This window comes from Protopterus annectens, chromosome 3.part1, assembly GCF_019279795.1.
Source record: "Protopterus annectens isolate FY-2018-M chromosome 3.part1, PAN1.0, whole genome shotgun sequence".
NCBI classification, from domain to species: domain Eukaryota; kingdom Metazoa; phylum Chordata; order Ceratodontiformes; family Protopteridae; genus Protopterus; species Protopterus annectens.
This window is the reverse complement of record NC_056732.1, coordinates 1381826726-1381849786: the sequence shown is the minus strand read 5'-3', so window position 1 is coordinate 1381849786 and position 23061 is coordinate 1381826726. Positions and strand designations below refer to the sequence as shown.

The 23061-nt window shown below is 40.4% G+C and overlaps 1 protein-coding gene across 1 annotated transcript in view; it reads left to right on the top strand.

Annotated features, from left to right (window-relative positions):
- Positions 1–23061, top strand: part of TONSL (tonsoku like, DNA repair protein) — a 1124870-nt gene that overhangs the window by 446486 nt on the left and 655323 nt on the right. The window contains exon 11 of the mRNA XM_044066303.1: positions 19986–20166. Coding sequence (XP_043922238.1) covers positions 19986–20166 — 181 coding nt within the window. The remainder of the gene's footprint in view (positions 1–19985; positions 20167–23061) is intronic.

Here is a 23061-nt window from a genome sequence, read left to right as displayed (position 1 = left end):
TTTTTCTGATGTTGCAGTTTTCCTGCGTTAAAGGTTGCTTTTGCATAGTTATCAAGACCAAATGACATTCTTATATCATCTGAAAAAGTTTTGACAACTTACAGTTGTGCTTTCAGTTCTTCATCTGATGAACTATACAGTTTGATATAATCGACAAAGAGAAGATGAGAAGTCTTTGTTTTCTAGGAGCCTAATCTGTTAAGTAGATGGCTTAATGGGTTAACGGCAAGGCAGAATAGCAGCAGTGACAGAGTCACCCTGGAATATACCCCTTTTAATTTTTATCCCTGTGATAATGATTCGTCCTTTATGATGGCTCATTTCCAAAGAGGCCTGCCACTGTTTCATGGTCACTATAATGTAATCGATCAGTGTGGGGTGTATCTTGTTTCTTTTATACATGAATGTGAGATACTATCAAATGCTTTTTTGTAGTCAATCCATGCCATACTTAGATTCTTCCCCTTTTTACAGTTCTCCACTATGACTTTAACAACAAATGATCCTTTGTTCCTTTGTGGGGGAGGGTACGTGTAGCATTAAACTTTTACTATAAATACGCAATTCAGATGCTGTATTGAAGATCAAAAAAAAACATTTCCTTACTTGCTACCATTTGTTCCCCATCACATCTGTCAAAGAAGTCTAGAGCAAACTCTTAAAATTTGCCAACTTATTACAACCCACAGTTAATAATGTTCCCAATTTCTTTCTTTCTTTCGTTCTTTCTTTCTTTCTTTCTTTCTTTCTTTCTTTCTTTCTTTCTTTCTTTCTTTCTTTTTCCCATCTTATCTGCAGCATTTGCTACCTACCTGAGGAAAATTCTTTGAAGTCTACTTGGTGTATAAAAATATTTATGCAAACAATTGTATGGAAAAATCCTACACCTTCTGGACATTGTTGCATACTTCCATGCCCTTCGGATTTTTTCCCATTGTTCGTTTGTAATTTGCTTTTCTAGTCTCTTTTTAACAATCTCTTCTAAAAATCACCTATTTGAATCTTATAGTTATCATGTAGCATTTTATACTTCCTCCTAATTATCCCTTTTACAACTTTTTTTTCTTCTAAACTCATCTAAAAAGTCTACCAGAGCAAGCCTTTCACTTATCAGTCCATCATCTCTTTCTCTTTGCTCTTACACTATTATCAATCCACAGTCCATATTCTTGCTTGGCCTCATTCCACTGTATGACATTTCCCACCCAAGTTATTTGCTTCCGGTACCTTGGCTCCTTCACTAATTTACTACAGTAAGTTCCATCCCCTTCTTGCCTGTTTTCCCCATCCCAACTTGTAGACATCCTTACTGATGAAATCTTTTTTCTCTATTCCTGCACTAGCTTAGTTGTTAGAATACCTTGTACTACTTTAAGAATATATTATTATTTATGGTTATTGCATCCAAATTCGTAGTCTCTTGTTATTTCTTGAATTCTCCTCCATATTTTATCTCCATCCCTATCTACTGTGATCTATAACCTTAATGCCTGACTTGTATACAAGACAAAAGGGAAACTGGCACCCTACCTAAGTACCATGTTCAGTCATAGCCTCACCTCAAACTTTGTACCCACTGAATGGTGCACGGTGACGGTTATCCCACTCCACAAAGGGGGAGCCACGAAGGACCATGGGAACTACCGCCCCATTAGCCTAACGGGCCTGGTCTGCAAGGCCATGGAATGTATGATCGTGGAACTCATAAACAAAGACATTGGTAATCTCCAAACTCTGGACCCTACCCAGTTTGGATTTGTAAAAGGCAGATCGTGTCTCCTATACCTGATTGACTTCTTTGAAGCAGTCACCAAAGCCATAGATGAGGATAAAATGGTTCACACAGCTTATCTAGATCTCGCCAAGGCTTTCAACACCATCCCACACTCTGGAATTGTAGATAAGCTCACTAAACTAGGTATAAAACCCTATGTCACAAGATGGGTTGCCAAATGGCTCACGGACAGAATCCTCACTGTGAAAGTAGCAGATTCCAAATCCGACTTCAGACCAGTGACAAGTGGAGTACCACAGGGTTCAGTCCTGGGTCCTCTCCTGTTTGGTATCTACTTCTCTGAAGTGCAGGCTAACACAGAAGGTCTTTGGCTAACAAAGTTTGCAGATGACTGAAACTAGGATCCATAATCGAAACTCTTAACGATGTGGACAAATTACAAAAGGGCCTCACTGAGACAGATACCTGGTGTCAAAGCCATGACCTGAAACTCAATGCCAAAAAGTGTATTGTCATCCCCTTTGGTAAAAACTCTGTACCCATGATCTACCACATAGCTGGTAGTCTACTTAATGCCGAAAATGTGACAAGAGACCTTGGGACACAGGTGGACAGTAGTATCTCCTTTGATAATCACATCGCCACAGTGGTCAGGAAATCCTTCTACGTGGCTCATCTCATCACAAAAGGATTCTCATCCAGAAAAAAAGAGGTCATTGTTCCCCTCTACTCATCACTCATTAGCCCCATTATAGAGTACAATGCCTCTTTTGGTATGTACCTCACAAGAGATCTACAACAACTGGAAAGACCACAGAAATACTTCACAAAGAGGATTACTGGCCTCAAACAGATGCCCTACGCAGACCGTCTCAGAAAACTACAGCTTTACTATATCGCATATCGCCTACTCAGGGGCGATCTCTGCCTAACATACAAAGCTATGTCAAACCCAGAGCTGTTGGACATGCTCCACTTAAAGAAATCCCAATCCCTCTGAGCTATACGCTCTAGGGACCTAAACCTTGTCACCACAATAAACAGAACATGCTGGAGGGATAGATCCCAGTCCTAGAGACTTCCCATATTCTGGAACGGACTACCTATCTATGTCAAACAGAGCTCCTCATTAGCACTCCAAGAAAAATCTTGATGATTGGATGGGAAATGGGAAATTCACCCCGGGGATCACTTCTGTTGCTCTGCTCGACAGGGGCACAGGAAAATAATTTTCTTGGGTGGTGAAAGCCAGGGTACATTTTTTGGTTAGGCTTATATAGGCCCTAGGGCCAATAGTTTAGTACCTACCTATGAAAAAACATTTTCACTGCATACCCATAACCAAGAAATCCAGTTGCCTGACTTTTGTATTATCTTGTTATTCTCTTTCCCCCATATCCTTTTCTGCCATAACGTAATCATTTTTAATCCATACACCTAAATAATTAATCTTATGTCCCCATAAGTAAAAGTATTACTGAACATATTCATGTATGGGTGCATAGCTTACTGCTATAGGTTTGATTTTATTTTCATTTATTTTGTATCCTGAAGAGACTTGAATCTCAGAATGTTCCACAACACCTAAATAAATACTCCTGGCTAGTTTCTCATGTCTTCGATCAAACGTTTTCTATTCTGCTATCTTCTTGTCTTACTTCTTCCAAATGAAAATACCACAATGGTTTTAGTTATATATATAATGAGTTTCATATTACTGTCTCTAGTATGGCTTAGGAAATGTAATGATTTCTGTTTTACATTCCTCCTTTTGTAAATTGTGATTGTTGGCAACTGTTAAAATTTTTGTATATTGTTTGTAAATCTTTTAAATATTTTTGTAATCTTTTTGTACTATTGTTATGGAGCTCATCTCCCCCGGGTCTCCACTGAAAACAGGCTGCTTGCCCAGCCGGACTCTACCTGGTTAACAAATTTAAAATAAATAATGTTTTCTGAAATTATCAATTACAGAATAATATAATCAGAAAGTAAGGCAAGCTTTTCTTGATTACCACGCCAGTAATGTCATTGAATTTGTGAATCTATTATTTTCATTGCTAATGTCTGTAAAATAAAGCAAATAAAAGGGGAAGAAGACATCCCTGCCTGGTTCCTATACTCAAGCACAGCTTCTCAGAGAGGAACCCACCCACCTTAACTTTTGCCTCTGACCCCTCATATATCCTCCTCATTAATCCTGTTATTCTGTCAGGGAATACAAATGCTGCTATTGACTTCCTTGTAAAATCCCAAATGACGTTTTTGAAGGCTTTCTCTGCATCGACTTCCAACAGTTGTATTGTTTTTTTGTACTCCATTTCCCTCTGATTCATCATTGCATTTTTAATGTGCTTTCCCTTCTTAAAATCACATTGATCCATATAGGTTCATAGGTGTGTACTAGGCTAATGGCACTGGTGCCTTTACAAGCCTTGCCCAAAAGAATTGCCCAGGCACTGTGCCACCCGATGTTAGTTTACAGTGCCGCTATCCAGTAGGGCAACTGGAATGATCCCTGGAGTGAACTTTGTTACCCATCCACTCGTCAAGATTTCTCTTGGAGAGGGCCAGTGGGGTGCTCTGCTTGACATGAATAGGAAGGTTATTCCAGAGTATGAGCAATCTTTGGGAGATGAACCTGCCCCTCCAGCATGTTCTGTTAATTTTGGTAATGAGGTTATGATCTGCGAGTGTGTGGCGTGGGGGGATTGGGATTTCTTTAGGTGTAGCATTTCAAGTAGGGCTGGGTCAGACATGGCTTTGTAAGTCAACCAGAGATCACCTCTAAGTAAACGATAAGAGACTGAGAACAGCTGAAGTTTCTTGAGTCTGTCCATGTAGAATCCTTTTTGTGAGGTACTTTTGTGACCTCTCCAGCTGTTGTAGGTGTCTGGTCAGGTACATGCCGAATGGGGCGTTGTATTCGATGATTGGTCTAATGAGGGACGATGACTCTTTCTTTCTGGATGTGAAACCTTTAGTTATAAGATGTGCCACGGAGAAGAACTTTCTGACCACAGTGGCAGTGTGGTAGTTGAAGGTGAGGTGACTGTCGACCTGGGTGCCCATATCACTTATGGCCCCTTCAGTGTTCAATGGGCTCCCATCATTGTAGTAATTTGTGGGAACTGAGTTTTTTTCCAAAGGGGATAATGCATTTTTTGGCATTAAGCTTCAGGCCATGGTTTCGACACCAGTCATTTGTCTGAGATGGCCATTTTGTAGGATGTCTGCATCACTTGGGGAGTTGATAATGACTCCTAGCTTGCAATCATCAGCAAACTTAGTCAGCCAAAGTCCTTCTCTGTTGGACTGGACTTTTGAGAAGTAGATGCCAAACAGGAGATGGCCTAGGACCGAGCCCTGTGGGACTCCATTCATGACTGGTCGACAGTCTGACTTGGAATCTGCAACTTTCATTCTGTGGGTCCTGTCTGTGAGCCAGTTTGCAACCCTCCTAGTGATGTAAGGATTGATGCTTAGCTTGGTGAGTTTATCAATGATACCTGAAAGGGGAATGGTATCAAAGGCCTTGGCCAGGTCGAGGTAGGCTGTATGCACTGCTTTACCCTCATCCACAGCCTTGGTGACTGCCTTGAAGAAGTCAACCAAGTTCAGGAGGGAGGATTTCCCCTTGACAAAGCCAAACTGTGTGAGGTCAGGAGTTGGAGATTGCCTATATCTTTGTTAAGCAGGACGATGATGATGCACTCTGTAGCTTTGCATACTAGACTAGTCAGGCTAAGGAGGCTATAGTTCCCAGGATCTGTAGTTGCTCCCCCTTTATGGGGCAAGATGACTGTAGCAGTGCACCATTCGTTAGGAACATAGCCGAAGTAAGGCTGTGATTGAACAGGGCACACAGATGTGGTGCCAGTTCGTTTCATAGCTCATTTAGGATGCAGCCAGGGATATTATCAGGTCCCGTGGATGCTGTATTCTTGGCTTTGGACAGTGCAGCTTTTACCTGTGCCACAGAAATGGTGGGTACCAGGCTTTCTTCTGGTATTGTGATAGGGCCCTTGGGGGGGGGGTAAAGTTAGCCAGTACTTTGGCTATATCTGTTGGCTTAGTATAGGAGGTGTCATTGGGCAATAACTCAGAGCAAATCTGGGTATTGCCTTTGAAGTTTTTGATATAGCTGTAGAAGGATTTGTGGTTGTTTTTGGTGTCGGCCACAATTCTGCCTTCAATAGCTGACTTTTGAGGATTTGATAAGGGATCTCAGCTTTTTGTTTAGACTGGTAAAGGGAGGTTGTCCAGTCTTGTCACTTCATTTTTTTCTGCAACAGTTTCTTCCTTCTGTTGCAGAGTTTATTCATGGCTGGGGACCACCAGATTGGCTTTCTTTTTTTTGCAGGAGAGGGTCTTAGTTCTATTTGGTATGGCAAGGTCCATGCATTTGTGTACATGCTCGTACAGTGCATTGGTGTATGATTCGGCAGTCATGCAGCTATTTTCCATTGGCATGGGTGCCGCAAAGTTACCCACCTGTGTTTTTAGGAGCCCGAAGTCGGCTTTAGAGAAGTTTTTCAGGGTGGTCACCATAGTGAGGGGTTTAGTTGAAATGGAGATTTCCATGGTAATCAGTTTGTGGTCAGATTTAACCAGGGAAGAATAGACTATAGGTGTGGAGTAGTGGTCTCCCATGTTGGTTATAACCAGGTCGAGGATGTTGTTTCCTGTAGTGGGGGTCAGAATGAGCTGGTCCAGGACATTGCAACTGATAAATTCCAGAAAGCATTGGACCTGTCCATTGGTACTTGAGTAGTTTTCCCAGTTGATGGAAGGGTAGTTGAAGTCACCCAGAATGAGAGTATTGGGTTGGACCTTGATAGATTCCAGGGTGTTTAGGTATATATATATATATATATATATATATATATATATATCAATTTTGGTAGCATCTTTGTCATATTCTTAGCGAATACAGCAGGAAAGGAAAGTGCCAAAAGCACCACCATGCCAACTAAATCTCTATAGATACCAGCACTGGAGAGGTACCGAGGACGGAGCAAAGGCTCAGAATTCCAGCAAGGTCGATATTTTATTAAAAAATAATGATGATGATAAATCATTACACTCGCACCAATCATCACTGTAAACAGTGTTTAAATGCCGCTATCCCATCTCAAATATTAAAATTATCATACAGTTGTGAAGTCTACAGAAGGAAGCAAACTAAGAATTAAGAAGGATGCAATCTAGTTACAAAATAAGGGACTATACATAAGGTAAGGACAAATAAATAACAGACTGTTACATGAGGGCACTCAACGCCAATATATGATCAGCTGCTGTGAAGATTTAAAAATGGTGCCCGTCCCATAAATAAGATTTTAGTAAAGCTTTATTAAAGGTAATACTTGTCCCCTCCTTACATTTCATCTGGTATAGCAAGATCTCTCAGGTTTTCTTTCCTGTGTTCTTTCTTCTAACATTTTTAGAAACCAAGTATTCTTGGGAAGCATCACCTTCAGCCAGTTTTTCCTTCATTTCAGTCTTTGATTTCTGCATTTTTATACGCTTATCTGAATGGAAAATTTAATCTTTTTTTTTTGAGGGGGTGCTTAAAGCTTTTATCATTTGATTTAGTAGCTTTTTTCATTGTTGTAGTTATTGTAAACAAATTTGAGTACATATGATTTATTCTTCCTGTAAGTTACTGGAAGTTCCCTCTTGTAGTAATGCTACAGCTTGAAATGCTTTTTGCTGAACGTGTGCACTGTTCTTCTCTACCAAAGTTTTTCTTTCTAGTCTATATTCCCCTTTCTGTTTCCCAGATTTTTTCTTTGCTGGCATCGAAGTAATGCATTTACTAACCAGTAACCATATTTTGCCAAAAGTGATGACTTTTACTGGATTCTTTTAACAGTCTCTCAGTTTTTCATATTTGAGGAGCTCAAATCATATTAATCAAGCATCCGCCATCTTGGAAGTCCAGCTTCAGGCATTCTCTTTTTGTTTCTTAGATAAATTTATGATCATCATATGGATAACTGCTGCATATCTTTCATAATGCTCGAGAATTAGTTCAACAGATATCCACTAAATCTTTGTCTTTAGACCGTAAGATATCTAAAGGACAAGCTGGTCTTGCAGATATGATTTTCAATAGACCTACTGCATTCCTAGTTTTTTTTTTTTTTTGCCACACAGAAGACTCAGCAGTTTGTCCATTAGTTTTTGCTGGATAATTTTTGACTACTGTAATGAGCACCTAAACTGGGAGCTTCTTTTTACCTTTTACAGAAGGTACATATTTACTTAAATTGCTACTTTACTGCATTGTATTGTATGGATTTTTTTCTGTTGAAATTTTGGAGAGCTTTGAAAGGATGATGACATTCCTAGAGAAGATCTCCAGCTAGTGTTCCAGTGGATGATGGGGTTGTTTAAAAAGGCTGTCTGCACAAGTGAGAGACATAAATTGTTAAACCATGGATGATCTCTTCTTTTCATTATACAAGACATTGTGTCATGGAGCACACGTTGGAGTCTTTTTTATGCATAACACTTTCTGGCTTTAGGCCATGGTAAAGCTTTTTCTTTGTTTACAGTAGAGCCTTCCTTTTTTGGATTTAAGTATAAAATTAAATGCCTCCATAAAAATGGGTAAGACTAAGAGGTTGTAATAACGTGGGCGGGGAGCATGACGCCTTAAGTAGCCCATCAGTAATCCCCCTCACCAAAGGCCTGAGGGCATCTGCTCCATGGAAGTGAAGCTACATCTTTTCCTATCTGTTTCCTCCACCACTCTGAATGTAGCTACCCCTTCTGAGCCTACAGCGAGTTAGCAGTCTTGCGATCTAAACAGATTTCAGCAGAATTTTTTTTAAAAAGCAACTTTATTAAATTATTACTGAAGATATAGCCAAACACCCATTAACAGAAAAGAAAACAAACTTTAACATTTTTTCCTTTTACTTGTATTAGGCATCACATATTTTTTCTTTCTTTATAACTTTCTTCCATTGCCAATCTCTCTATGAAATTATTCTGACTCTTTTTTTCTTTCTTATCTCTATAAATTTTTCTTTCATTACCCTTACTGCTCCTCCAATTAACCTGTATCCATAATCCTCTCCTATTAATACCCTCTCTTTACCCCCCCTCATCATTTTACCTCTCCGCTGTCAGAACGTTTCCTACTTGTGCTTTTCTTTATTATTCTTTCTTCTTATAACCTTCCTCCTCTATTTTCTGCTCCTGCTCTAGTGACATCCGACCTCATTAATGTCAATATACATATCCTGAACCTATTGCATTATCATTAATCTTGTAGATCCATGTATTACATGTTAACATGTCTTTGACTTGTATAAAATAATAGAACTTCTAAAATATGTAATAAATGTCTTTACTATTTGTCTAAATACTACCTGCAAAGTAAAGCTTGAAAGTGTTTAATTTTTATTGTTGTTCATTGTAAATATGTATTTTGTGTGGAGGTTTTCTCCCTGGTCCTCCATTGAAAATGGGACTTGTGCCCAGGCTGGCTTTCCTGGTAAACAAAAGACAATAAATAAAAACATATGTTCCCAGTTACCGCTTTCTTCCTAGCACGCTTTCCAGCATTTACCCGAGGAACATTTTTCTTTGAGCTCTGCTTGGGGTATAAAAATACTTATGCAAACACTTCCAAGAAAAACTCTCGACCCTTCTAGACTTTTTTTTTCACACGTAGGAGCCATACATATTTCCTCCCATTGCTTTGCTGCAAATTGTTTTTACAATTTCTTCCCACTCTTTCCTAAACTTCTCTGATTGATTCTTATAGTTATCGTGCAATATTTTATATGCCCTATTAATTATCTCCTTTCAAAGCTTCTGTTCTAGATTACACTAAAAACTCTACCAGGGCAGGTCTTTCATGTAGGATTCCCCTATCCCTTTCTGGTTGCTACACTTTGTCTTCCCTACCAGGAATTGATATTAGTGTGTAGGCTGCAAGCCAAGTGTCTTCTTGGCCTCATACCACCCTGTTACGCTTTCCCTCTCTAGTTATTTGCTCCAAATACCTTGGTTCTTTTTCCAGATGTCCTTCAAGGATGCATCTGCAGTCCTAACAAATGGGTTGTCCTGTCGTCAGGCAGCCCTTCGGTCGGCCGGATTCCAAAGTCTGGGTCTGGCCTCGGCTGATGTCGCACTTCACCCGACGTCATAGCTGCAGTTCTTTGGGTATAAAGGTATCAGCCGACGCCATTTTCCCCAGTCTTTCTTGCCGCGTGGCGCCCGAAGCAGAAGCTGTTCGCAAGTGCCGGTCGGTCAGAACCAGAGATTACTACTACCGAAGACTTCTAAAAAGCTAAGTACCCCGTTGGGGACTCTTTCTTGCCTCAGCCGATGTCAGAAAAAGTGAATAACTGTTTAACTTGTGGGAAACAAATACCTCATAAAGATTTCCACTCTTACTGCCTACCTTCTTTAGGCCCAGACCACGACGTAGCAGCTTGTCTAGCCTGTGCTTCTTTCAACCGACGGACGCTTAGACGTCGGTCGGAATTTGCTGAGGAGTTTTTCGCCCGCTTTTGCTTACAATATGCCGTCAGAAACTCCGACTTTGCAATTAACTAAAAAGCGCAAGGAAAAGGACCGACACTCGCGGTCCGCGGTTTCGGCCGAAACCACGGTTAAGTCAACCGCGAGTGTCTCGGTTTTGGCTGAAACCGAGTCCACGGTTCTTCCTTCGGCCGAAAGCTTGCCTCCTACCGAGGCCTCATCCAGCATGGCTGAATCTGCTACTGAAATCCCACCTGCTCTTGCAGGTTCACAGGATTTATCTGATACTATACCTTTAGATATATCTACTCCTGCACGTGGAGCTGCTAGGCCCCCTGCATCCATGTCAATTAAGGCTTTTGCCAGGGCTAAAGCAGCAAAATCTACCAAAACTGTGCCTGCTAAGACCCCCTCTCACAGGCCTAGCTCTAGTTCTCAAATGCTTAGTCTAGCAGAGGATCTCATTTCTTTGATCCGAGGATCCCAACCTCTCCCTGACAGGGCCTCTCACCCACCTCCAGAGAAGAGGCCTAGAGCAGAGCCCCGTGAGCCAGTTTCTTCAGATTACTCCTCTGATGATTCAGATAATACAAACCCTCCAGAGGGCCCTTATTCTCCTTATGAGGACTCTGATGCAGAAGACTCCATTCCTTCTGCCTCTCCGCCTGAGGAATTTTCTTTGGGGAAACCTTGCATGCTATGAGGGAACAATTTCAATGGCAGGGCCAGGATTTTTCAGACTCTAGGAAAAGGCTTAGGACCTTTTGCATTTGCCACAGCATAGGCCTTTAGCCATTCCTCCAGTACTTACTGTTGTGGATGATGCATTTAATGATGCTTGTACTGCTCCTGATTCTCTTCCTCCGGCCCCTGCTAAGCCCGACAGGTACTACAGGGTTCCGGACACACATTATCATTTGTATAAGGCTCCTTTTGCAGATCCTGAAACTATCTCCCAGGGACCCAAGGCTGTAGCAGCTACCTCTGCCAAAACCCTCCTCTGAAAGGGAATCTAGGGCCTTAGAGAGATGGGGTAAAAAAGTTTACACTTCTGCTACTCTTTCGGCTAGGGCCTTAAACTGTCAATTCCACATGATTCAGTATCAGGAATTTATGTTAGATCAGTTAACAAAAAAACTGTCCTCGTCTGAACCATTAGACAAAAAATCTGTTCAGGAAATGGTACATAACATTTAGCAGGTCAGTAATCATTCCTTAAAATGCGGCTATGATGCACTGGAGGCTTCCTTTAGATCAGCCATGACTGGTACAGTGATCAGAAGGCATGCATGGTTAAAAGAGCAGTCCTTACCAGACCATGTTAAATCAAAGCTCCTAGATGCTCCCATGGATCAGCTCAATTTGTTTGGCTCCCCTGCACAGCAGGTGCTGAAGAAGGTGGAAGAGAAAGCAAAATCTGTCCAGACAGTCAAGGATTTCTTACAGGTCCAGCCTCCAAGGTTTAGTAGGAACTGGCCTTCCAAGAATTGGTCCTTTCCAGACACCTCCAGAGCTCAGAGAGGCAGGAATAGGTGCCCAAGAGGCAGGGGTCAATCCAGAGGTGCCTACAGGGGACGTCAGTGGCAGCCTAACAACCAGCAAAGTACTGCCACAGATCCAGCCACCACCACTTCCACAGGACAATCACAGTGACTTGGCTCTGAGACCGCCTACCAGGGAACAACTAGAAGCACCCTTAGGCGGAAAGCTAGCCTTATTTTCAGTAAACTGGCATTACATCACAGGAGACAAATGGATTTTACAGACAATAGACCAAGGTTACAGGTTTCACTTCCATACTCTACCAAGGAAGAGAGGAATGCCAAACCTACCTCCAAATCAGAAGACAAAAGCTCTAGAACAAATACACCACTTACTAAGGATGAGAGCTATAGAAAGGGTACCGTCTGTGGATCAAGGGCAAGGATTTTACTCCAGACTTTTCCTGGTGCCAAGAAAAGAAAACCAATGGAGACCTATTCTCGACCTGTCCGCTCTAAACACATACCTCATTGTTCCAAAATTCAAAATGCTGACCCTACAGCAGCTTCTTCCCATGCTGGGCAAGGAGTCTTGGCTGGTAACTCTAGATCTCAAGGAGGCATACCTGCACGTCCCCATACGACCAAATTGCAGAAGATACCTCAGATTTCTTGCAGGATCAGAGCATTATCAATTCTCAGCATTGCCCTTTGGCTTATCTACTGCCCAGAGTATTCACGAAATGCCTGGCATCAGTAATTGCTCATTGCAGGCTTCAGGGAATTCAAATTTACCCTTACCTGGACGACTGCCTGTTACAAGCGGACAACAAAACAAATTAGCAAAAGATTTGAAAAGGTCATTCATCTACTGCAAGCCCTGGGATACACAGTCAATATAAAAAAGTCAAGGCTGATACCATCCCAAAGGATAACTTTCTTGGGTGCAGAGCTGGACACATCAAATCAAATGGCATCCCTCACAGCAGAAAAACAGAAGCACCTTCCTCTCTATTTCATGGCATTAACAAAGCAGAACCAGCTAACAGCAAGGAAAGTCCTGCAAGCCCTGGGTTACATGGCATCCTGCATAATATTGGTTCCACATGCCAGACTACATATGAGAAAGTTACAGTGGTACCTAAGGAATTTATGGTCTCAGCACAAGCACAGCCTAGAAACCCAAATTCCAATAATTCCATGCCTGAAGCAAGAATTCCAATGGTGGGCTCAGGCCTGTCAATCGAACAAAGGGCTGCCCTTCCACAGCACTCAACCAAGCCAGACTATCACAACGGACGCCTCAGACCTCGGTTGGGGGGCACACATGCTGGACAAGTGCATACAAGGCTTATGGACTCAAGACCAGCTAAACCTACACATAAATCAAAAGGAGATGCTGGCAGTAAAACTGGCAATTCAGACATTCAGACCATTTCTTCGACAGGGTCAATTGCTGATAAGGACAGACAACACCACAGTTATGTGGTACATCAACAAACAAGGAGGCACACATTCATACCCTCTATGCCGGATGGCAATGGACCTCTGGAATGTGGCCCTGAGCTTCAACATTCAGTTACAAGCAATATTTGTACCAGGAAAAGAAAATATACTAGCAGACATCCTAAGCAGAACTACCACGGATGCCCACGAATGGATGCTGCATCCAGACATCTTCAAATCCATTACAGGGAAATGGGGACTACCAGAAATAGACTTATTCGCATCCCCACACAACCACCAATTGAATTCTGCACGAGGGCATACCACCCACTTGCTTGGAAGGTGGACTCCCTATCTTTCAGTTGGAAAAACCTGACAGCATATGCATTCCCACCTCTTCCTTTGATGCACAAGGTGCTATTGAAGATCAAAGAAGACCGTCCAAGGATCATCCTGATAGCTCCAGACTGGCCAAGGCAGCATTGGTACCCATTACTGAGGAGCATGTCTCGGGAACAAATATGGCCTCTGCCCCTAGTTCCCTTACTGTTAACACAGAACAACTTCAAAACCCTGCATCCAAACCTAAAAACACTGCAGCTGGCTGCCTGGAACATTGCATAAGACAAAATAACCCAGATTTATCTCAAAGGGTTAAAGACATTATCTTGGAGGCTCGCAGACCCTCAACAAGGAAAACTTATTCAGCAAAATGGAAAAGATATCTCATTTGGAGTGCAGCAAAAGGAGAAAATGTGTCACTGGTAAACATAGCTAACATCCTGGAATACTTGGCAGAGCTTTTCCACAATGGCCTGTCCTATTCTTCCATTTAGATTCATGCATTGGCTATTTCAGCAGAATACAACATGGACCCTCCAGTCTTCTCACATCCTCTGCTCAGGCAGTTTCTGAGAGGAATTAAAAATGTAAAACCACCAAGGAAGCCACCATTGCCCACATGGGACTTGAACTTTGTGCTAGAAAAGTTGACACTCCCTCCTTTCGAGCCAGCAGCAACAGCAGAATTACAGTACTTATGGAAAACTGCTTTCCTGCTTGCAATCACTTCAGCAAGAAGGGTTTCTGAACTACAGGCATTAATGGCAGTACAGCCCTTCCTTATCTTCCATCAAGATAGAGTGTCCATGAGAACTAATCCTACTTTTATGCCAAAGGTGGTCTCCAGAGTATCTTTAAACCAAGCTATCCACCTGCCTACATTCTTCCCCAACCCACAGAACAGGGGAGAACGACTATTACATACCTTGGATGTACATAGGCAATTGCGCTACTACCTGGACAGGACCAAGAGCAATAGAAAAACTGACCAGCTACTGGTAGCATATGCAACAGGAATGGAAGGAAAAGCAATTTCAAAACAGACAATCTCTAAGTGGATAGGAAATTGCATTAGATTTTGTTACTCTTACCATGGAAAGACAACTCCAGAAAACATCAGACCTCACTCCACAAGGGTTACAGCCACTACTACAGCTTTTTTACGAGGAGTGGCTACCAAAGACATTTTAGAGGCTGCTACTTGGAGCTCCGTGCATACATTTGCCAAGCATTATAATCTACCCTTATACTCCAGATCCCGAGCGGGTTTTGCCACTGCTGTTTTGCAAGGGATCTTAACTACACCATAATCTTATTATTCCTCCTCCCCCAGTTTGGCTATGGTATTCTACCCATTTGTTAGGACTGCAGATGCATCCTTGAAGGACATAGTACAGTTTTGTACCTACCATAAATGTAGATGTCCGAGAGGTATGCATCTGCAGTCAGGATTACCCTCCCTCCTTCCCCTCTGTGGTACTCCTAGGGTATTTGCCCATCTTCTAGCTAGCTGGGGGAATCTATTATGGTGTATTTGTTTGTATATATGTATATACATGTTTATTTTTATTTGCTCTCTCTTATTTGGAAACTTTTACATTTATCCAAATTTAGCCTTCCTAGAGGGCACCTGGCATCTGGGGCAAGAAACACTGAGGAAAATGGCGTTGGCTGATACCTTTATACCCGAAGAACTGCAGCTATGACGTCGGGTGAGGTGCAACATCAGCCGAGGCCAGACCCAGACTTTGGAATCCGGCCGACTGAAGGGCTGCCTGACGACAGGACAACCCATTTGTTAGGACTGCAGATGCATACCTCTCGGACATCTACATTTATGGTAGGTACAAAACTGTACTTTCTGTAGTAAATTGCAACCTCCACTTGCCTACTGTACTGCTATCTTTAATCATCCCCACTGACAAAAATCTCCTTACTCCATTTTCATGTTGTTTTATTTCCTAGAATACTTTTTGCTACTTTATGAATATAATCTTCAGTATGGTTTTGTTATTTTTCTTAAGGATCTACATGCAAAATCCCACTCTGCCCTTGTTTCCTGGACTTCTCGCTCTGTTTCATCATCATCCCTTTCCACTTTCTATTATAACCATCTGCTTGTGTGTGTGATATATATATATATATATATATATATATATATATATATATATATATATATATATATATATATATATGTGTGTGTGATATATTTATACACACACACACACACACACACACACACACACACACACACACACACACACACACACACACACACACACACACTAATATACAATAATTGCTACATTTCCTTAGGATGCCCAGATCTACCAAGCTGACCAGACAGGCATTTGAAAATTTAATATGTTGCCTGGTCTTGTAGTAGGGTGGGCTATTTAGGATTAAGGATTGGGTTTTAACTGGGGTCTTCTAGGGTAGTTTCTGGGGTTAAGGGCATGATGTTTTATGCTAGGATATGGTAGTGCTATTTGATGCTGAAGCTAACTTCTGCAAGCTTATTTCCACACAATGCCACTCTGTTTAATGGTTTTCAGACCTAATCCTTACTTTATAGAGAAATGTTACTATCTAGGCCTTTGCTGCTATACAGGGCTAAATGCTGCTACCCAGCTCCCAACAATCTTGCCTAGTTTACAGCAAAGAAAAATGCTTGGTGACGTCCTGCTTTGCCAGTAAACAACCATAGTTGCTTCCCAACTCAGAGACACCAAGTAAACACCTTCTGCCACAAGATGGTTAATCCTGGTGTATCTTAATTTAAAAGCACAACAAAAGCAGCCATCAAGTGCAGATTAAACAACAGACAACTAAGCCCCTCGCTGATTCGCCCTTCTGCAAGGTGATTTGGAAGCACACAGACCAAAAAAGCCAATAAACAGAGAAATTACTATTTTTGCCACAAAATAAAATAGATGCTTTAAAAATATTTAAGGCAGTCATATTAAAGCAAACATGTAGAAAGCATCCCTACCATTGTACTTCTGTCCATGTCCTTAACTTAAGAGGCAGTCTAAGTAGGCTACAGTGCATGTGTGTCTAATATGTGGTTCTGCGATAGCATACTTGTCAATATCAGTATTTCATGCTTAAAAAAAGTGCCCATTGTGATGCTGCTGTCATTTGACTGGGTTCATGGGGTTAAGCTCATGTACAGATATTTAAATAAACGCTAGCATCTGTCACTGATAATTAGTGTTGAGGATATGATGAGATTTTATTTTTAGTTGTGAATTCTTACTTTTCAAGCTGGTATCCAATGACATTTTTCAATCTTGAAGATTTATCTAGTGCTGAATTTTTTAAATGTTAATGACCTGCCCACTCATACTAAATAGTGCGAGTTCCGTTTCCATATAGGAAAGTACATACTCCTCTGGAGGTGACAGCATTGTATGTAACATAACTGGTTTTGGTCTTCCCTTATACCCTACGTGACAGCATTGTATGTAACATAACTGGTTTTGGTCTTCCCTTATACCCTACGTGACAGCATTGTATGTAACATAACTGGTTTTGGTCTTCCCTTATACCCTACGTGACAGCATTGTATGTAACATAACTGGTTTTGGTCTTCCCTTATACCCTACGTGACAGCATTGTATGTAACATAACTGGTTTTGGTCTTCCCTTATACCCTACGTGACAGCATTGTATGTAACATAACTGGTTTTGGTATTCCCTTATACCCTACGTGACAGCATTGTATGTAACATAACTGGTTTTGGTCTTCCCTTATACCCTACGTGACAGCATTGTATGTAACATAACTGGTTTTGGTCTTCCCTTATACCCTACGTGACAGCATTGTATGTAACATAACTGGTTTTGGTCTTCCCTTATACCCTACGTGACAGCATTGTATGTAACATAACTGGTTTTGGTCTTCCTTATACCCTACGTGACAGCATTGTATGTAACATAACTGGTTTTGGTCTTCCCTTATACCCTACGTGACAGCATTGTATGTAACATAACTGGTTTTGGTCTTCCCTTATACCCTACGTGACAGCATTGTATGTAACATAACTGGTTTTGGTCTTCCCTTATACCCTACTTGTGATTACATTTTAATGCACCTGTTTTGTCACATTACTTGGGGAATTATTGGTTATGCTTGACTATACTTTAGAAGACCGTTTTCAAGTCGGTGTGTATAAAGTGTTGCTTGATAGCACAGTTTCAGACTATAGCTAGCAAGATGATTTCCATGATAGCATTTCTACAATTTTTTCCTGGGTATTTTTGCTATGATTCACATGCAGCAAGTTTGTGACCCAGCATGTGAGAACTCTTTTGGATATATACAGAAAAGACAGTACAGGTGGACAAGCTAATTGTCTCTATGTCTTAGAATAATGATAAAACTTTTTGTTTGAAGCTATATTTGCAACTTGCTGCTGAGATATTTTCTTTACCTTGTTACTTATACAAGATTTTTTTTTAACAGTGTCTGATATTTATTAACATTGCAGTAATTCCAACATAGGAGCCTTTACATAGCACAATTGTGTATTGTACACATCTTGTTGCTGGATGTGATACGCTAATGACAGGGGGCCTGTATACTGAAAGGCATAGTAGTATGGCAAGACTGTTGCACTGAGGATTGTGCAAGAATTGCAGTATTGACATATCTGAGAAGCATTGGAAACATGATCCACTAAGCAGTATAGAAAATGATTAAGTTTATATCACATGAGATTACCCATTACAAAGAATTCAAAAAAAAATAGATGTGAGAAAACTAGAAAATATAGCCTTAATCATTCAAATTATTACAGCCGGTGATTACAGTGTCTTGTGTACAGAGAGAGACAAAGTTATAAAATACCAGGATTTGCAGGCAGAAAAGAGGGCAATGTGGAAGAAGGATACCCAGACATTTCCGATAGTAGTAGGAACATCAGGGTCTCATAAAAAGGATTTTATAGTCTTTTTTAGATATGCTGCTGATGCATGTAACTCCTTATGAATTGCAGGAGTAAATTCTGTGCATGTTGCCGGTTCTGCGAAGAGCACTTTTGGCTAACATCAAAGATTGAAACATTACTAATTTCACAATCTTTGATCATACTTTGACTTAGGAATGAGGTTCATTCCCATGATGGTAATAGAAACCCAAAAGACTTGGAGAAATTAAAACAAAATTATATGTGTATCCGAGATTGTAAAATAAACTAATGCACATCAGTAACGGAGACAACATTGCATAGGCAGTACTTGCATACCTGTATCAGGCTAAAAGGGAATATATAATTATGCCAGCAGGGAGAACAAACAAGCATAATAACTAGAAATTAGGGTGATTGTCCCAAGAATACAGTGAACACTTCCACTTTCATTATGTAGTTAATCATAGTGCTAATAAGTCTACTTTCATAAATATACAACTGTCTAGTAAAACTATCTGTCATATTCTTCCAGTTACTAAAGGTGTTTGCAGTGTATTAAGGAAATGTGCTGCAGCTGTAACATTACCACTTTCTAAGTGATAAATCCCTGTTAGAGAGAACCCCTAAGATCTAAGGATTTGATAACATAGTGGAGGGAGCTGAAATCTAGTACCATATGTAGCTGCCTCTCAGCAGTTTTCCCTATACACTTGTATAGTCTGGGTATGTGTAGTACCTTGAAATGATTTAATTTAAGGCTTACTATTCTAATGCTAAACAAGGGATAGCCACGTTGGTGCAGCGGCAGCGTTGTTGCCACACAGCAAGAGGTTCTCCCGTTCGATTCTTGGCTGGAGTGCCTCCTGTGTGGAGTCTGTATATCCTCCCCGCGGTCGAGTGGCGTTTGAAAGACATGCGTGAATGGGTGTGCCTTCGTTGAAAGTTGGGCGTCGGGCTGGCACCTTGGCACCGTAAAAATCTACAGCCAGTCATTAGCTGACCGGAGTTCCGCTGTGGCGACCCCTAACCGGGAAAAGCCGAAAGAAGAACAAACATTCTAATGCTAAACAAGAAAGGGTTACAAAGCCTTTGCTGTCTACGCTATAAGGTGCAGATCGATGAGATGAGGTATGTAAATATACAGGTGCCTAAATGACAAAGTAGTTGCAGCAACTTTGGGAGTGTCATTTTCATCACATAATCTGAATACAAAGGATGATAACCTGTTTTGCATAAGCGAAGAAATTAAATTATCAATGCTCTTAGGGATGTAAGACCCTGGAATGAATTTCCTCCCCATGTGAGAAATTAATGTACCCTTCCAACCTTTGAAAAGGGATTAGATACTTGGGATAATGATGTAGCCTACGAAGTGGGGTTGATTGTAGCACATTCTTAAATAGCCTTATTTAAGCTCTGAATTTGAGACTAAATACATTGAACATTGAGTGCTGAATATTCTTGTGAGATGCTGTGTAGTTGCATTGCATGATAAATGCTTTCAGAAATGTACTGTATATATTTGTTGTTATAAAGTGATGATTTTTTTGTGTTTTGTTACAGCATCAGGTCCTTAAGTTACTTCATTCAGCACAGCTGAAGTTTAAATGCCCAGAAGCAGATGCCACGTTGGCCCAGATGCGAGAGCTATCCGTATCTAGTGAGGAGAGTGGCGATGACAGTGAGGAAGAGCCGGAAAACAGCGAGCCTTTGGTTGAGAGTGACTTGGAGCTGTCTGACAGTGGTAAGGAACACTTTTGAAAAAGAGACAGATGTCCTTCATACTTATATTAAATCTGCTTGTTAGTTTTTCATTCTTACCACTCTTACCAGTTATGTCATAAACACATCTGTACTCTGCAGCAAGTCTGTAACATTAAACTGTAAGAATACAGCACAGATAGCCCAACGAATTACAGCACACTGGTTTATTCAGAGACAGCACTCCACAAAGTAAAACATAAACGTTTATATCCACAAGTACGTTTTCGTCTGTACAGACTTCCTCAGATGCACAGATGAATGTATCTCACAAGCAGCAGTTTAAATACTTCTAAATAAATGATGCCCCTCCAATCACAGTGCAACTAATTAAAATAAATTGTGACAAAATTGAATGTGACAGAATAAAATGCATCACATAAAAATCATGTAATATATAAATAAATACACATTTAAAACACAAAATTTTGTACTTTAAACCGTGGGTACAATTTTGTGTGTGTATAAAAAATGTAATAAAAACAGTCACTAAAATCTTTTTACAATGGTGAAACACCCTCTAGTGGTCTTTTATAAGAAATTTCAGCAGTAAAATGCTATACCTTAATTTAAAATTACCATGTGTATGAAAATAGTTTTTGTATTCTCATGAGTGAATTACTCAAATTATGTTGTTATAACCAGTCAGCACATAATTTTAAAACTGGAGCTAAAGAAATAACTTAATTTAATCCTGGGTGCTTGTTAACTTCCAGTAATATCTGCCAGAATACATCCCTGTACTCGATCGTAGTTTCCCAGGGTCCTCCTCTCGGGCCCTTAGTTATTTCTTCCACCACAAAAAATGAAAGGTGGCTCCTACACAGGTAAGTGTGTGTTTATAAAGGATGCTTCTGCTGTTATTAGTAAGGATGTTATTCATATGTTCGTACATTCTTCTCTTTAAATTTTCTCTCAGTTTTCCCTATGTAGAAGGCAGTACATTGACTGCACAAGGCAATATATACCAGGCCATAAGAGTCACATGATTTACGTATATTGTTGGAAAAATAAAATTCCCTAGCTGTTAAAAACAGTGTTTCCCTGTTGACAATGTATCTGTACTGTGGCAAGTTCCACACTTAAAGGTACCAGTAGTTCTACTATTCGTCCTAATTGTACCACTATGCTCAAGATAATCTTTTACATTAGGACCCTTACTGTAAATAATTTTAAAACGGGTATCAAAAATGGGACTCAAGTCCGACAGTTGAGAGAATTTGTGCCATTTCTTTTTCTAAAATGTCCCTAATAACCTTGGAGTCCCCATTAAATTCAGTAATAAAGGCTTTGACAAGAGATAGCTCTATATCAGTGTGTTTGTAAGCACCCTGCGTGTCTGTGTTAATGTTCACAGTATTAAGGTCATCGCTTAAAATAGGCTTAAATCTACCCTGTGTGCCAGTCACTACTTCGTCAAATGCCCTTTTAACCATCTCAGTTGGATATCCACGATCAAAAAACATGTGGGATAAAGTTCTGCACTCATCAAGGAATTCCGCATCATGTGAACACATCCTATAGATGCGGACAAACTGTCCCTTAACAACACCAAACGTTTGGTGGTAAGAATGTGAACTATTAAAATGAAGAAGTGAATCTGAGTAGGTAGGTTTCAAACTTCTCAATCGTGACATCCAAATAGTTCACTTTACTGGTGCCCTGTTGATGTGTAAACTGTAGAAAAGAAGTGGTGCCAGAAATGTACTCAAAAAATTCTGTCAATTATCTTCAGTATCCACCCAAAAAACTATTATATCTAAAAAACGTTTGTAGAGAGTCCAACACTCATTGTAAGGTGAATTAAAAATGTGTAAATGTTCCCAATACATCAAAATCAAGTTTGCATATATTGGGGCACAATGTGCCCCCATAGCAACACCAGCAACTTGGTGGAAAAATTCACCTTCAAAGAAAATGTAATTGTTTTTTAGCACTAGTTCCATCAAAATCAAACAAGTGTGGACTTCCTTGTCTGTAAAATAACCAAACACTCTTTTAGCTTCTTCAAATCATTGCAATCCTAATGCATGTGGAATGCAAGTAAATAAGCCAATGACATCAGTGGTCACAAATTTCAGTGATTCACAAAACTGTTGCTGTTTCACGTTTCGCAAAAAGTCCCAAGAGTCCTTATGGACATTAAAATCCCCCAAGTGTATGTTTTTTAACTTTACATCCAAAAACTTGGCTAGCGGATCTGTAACTGATCCTTCTGCTGCTACTATTTTGCATAAGGGGGGGAGGGGGTCCATAACATTTTTATGGACTTTGGGAATACCAAAACTTGCTGCTACTCTAGGCTTACCATTGTGGAGAAAATGAAACTCCTGTTGGTCAATGAAATCTTCCAGTAACAAATCATTTAATGTGACGTAAATATTACGGTAAGCTACATGGATTTCATTAAGGGAGACCCTGGTGTATCTGTCAGTTTTACCAAGCAAATTTAGCATTCTGACCTCATAGTCAGTCTTATTCATTAAAACCATACCTCCACCCTTGTCAGGTCTCATAACTTTAACATTCTGGTTACTCTTAAGGTCATCCATCACCTTTCTTTCATCGGGTGTTAGAAAGGACGTACATTTATTGCCCAACACACCCTTTCTAAGTTCATTTTCTACTAGAATTTCAAAGTTTTTCAACTGAGGGTGTGGGGGTTGTATACACTTCTTTTCCTAAGGCCATTATTCAAGGTCTGGTGGTTATTGGTTCCCAACAATAATTCAAGATTCTTTTTCCTTAGGAACAATTTCAGATCAATAATTAATTTACTTATATTACATTTGCATCTAGGAATAAAATTGAACCCTGTAGTGAACAGGCAAAAGTGACCATGTTTGACATTGATGTCACTATAATTACAGATACTGTA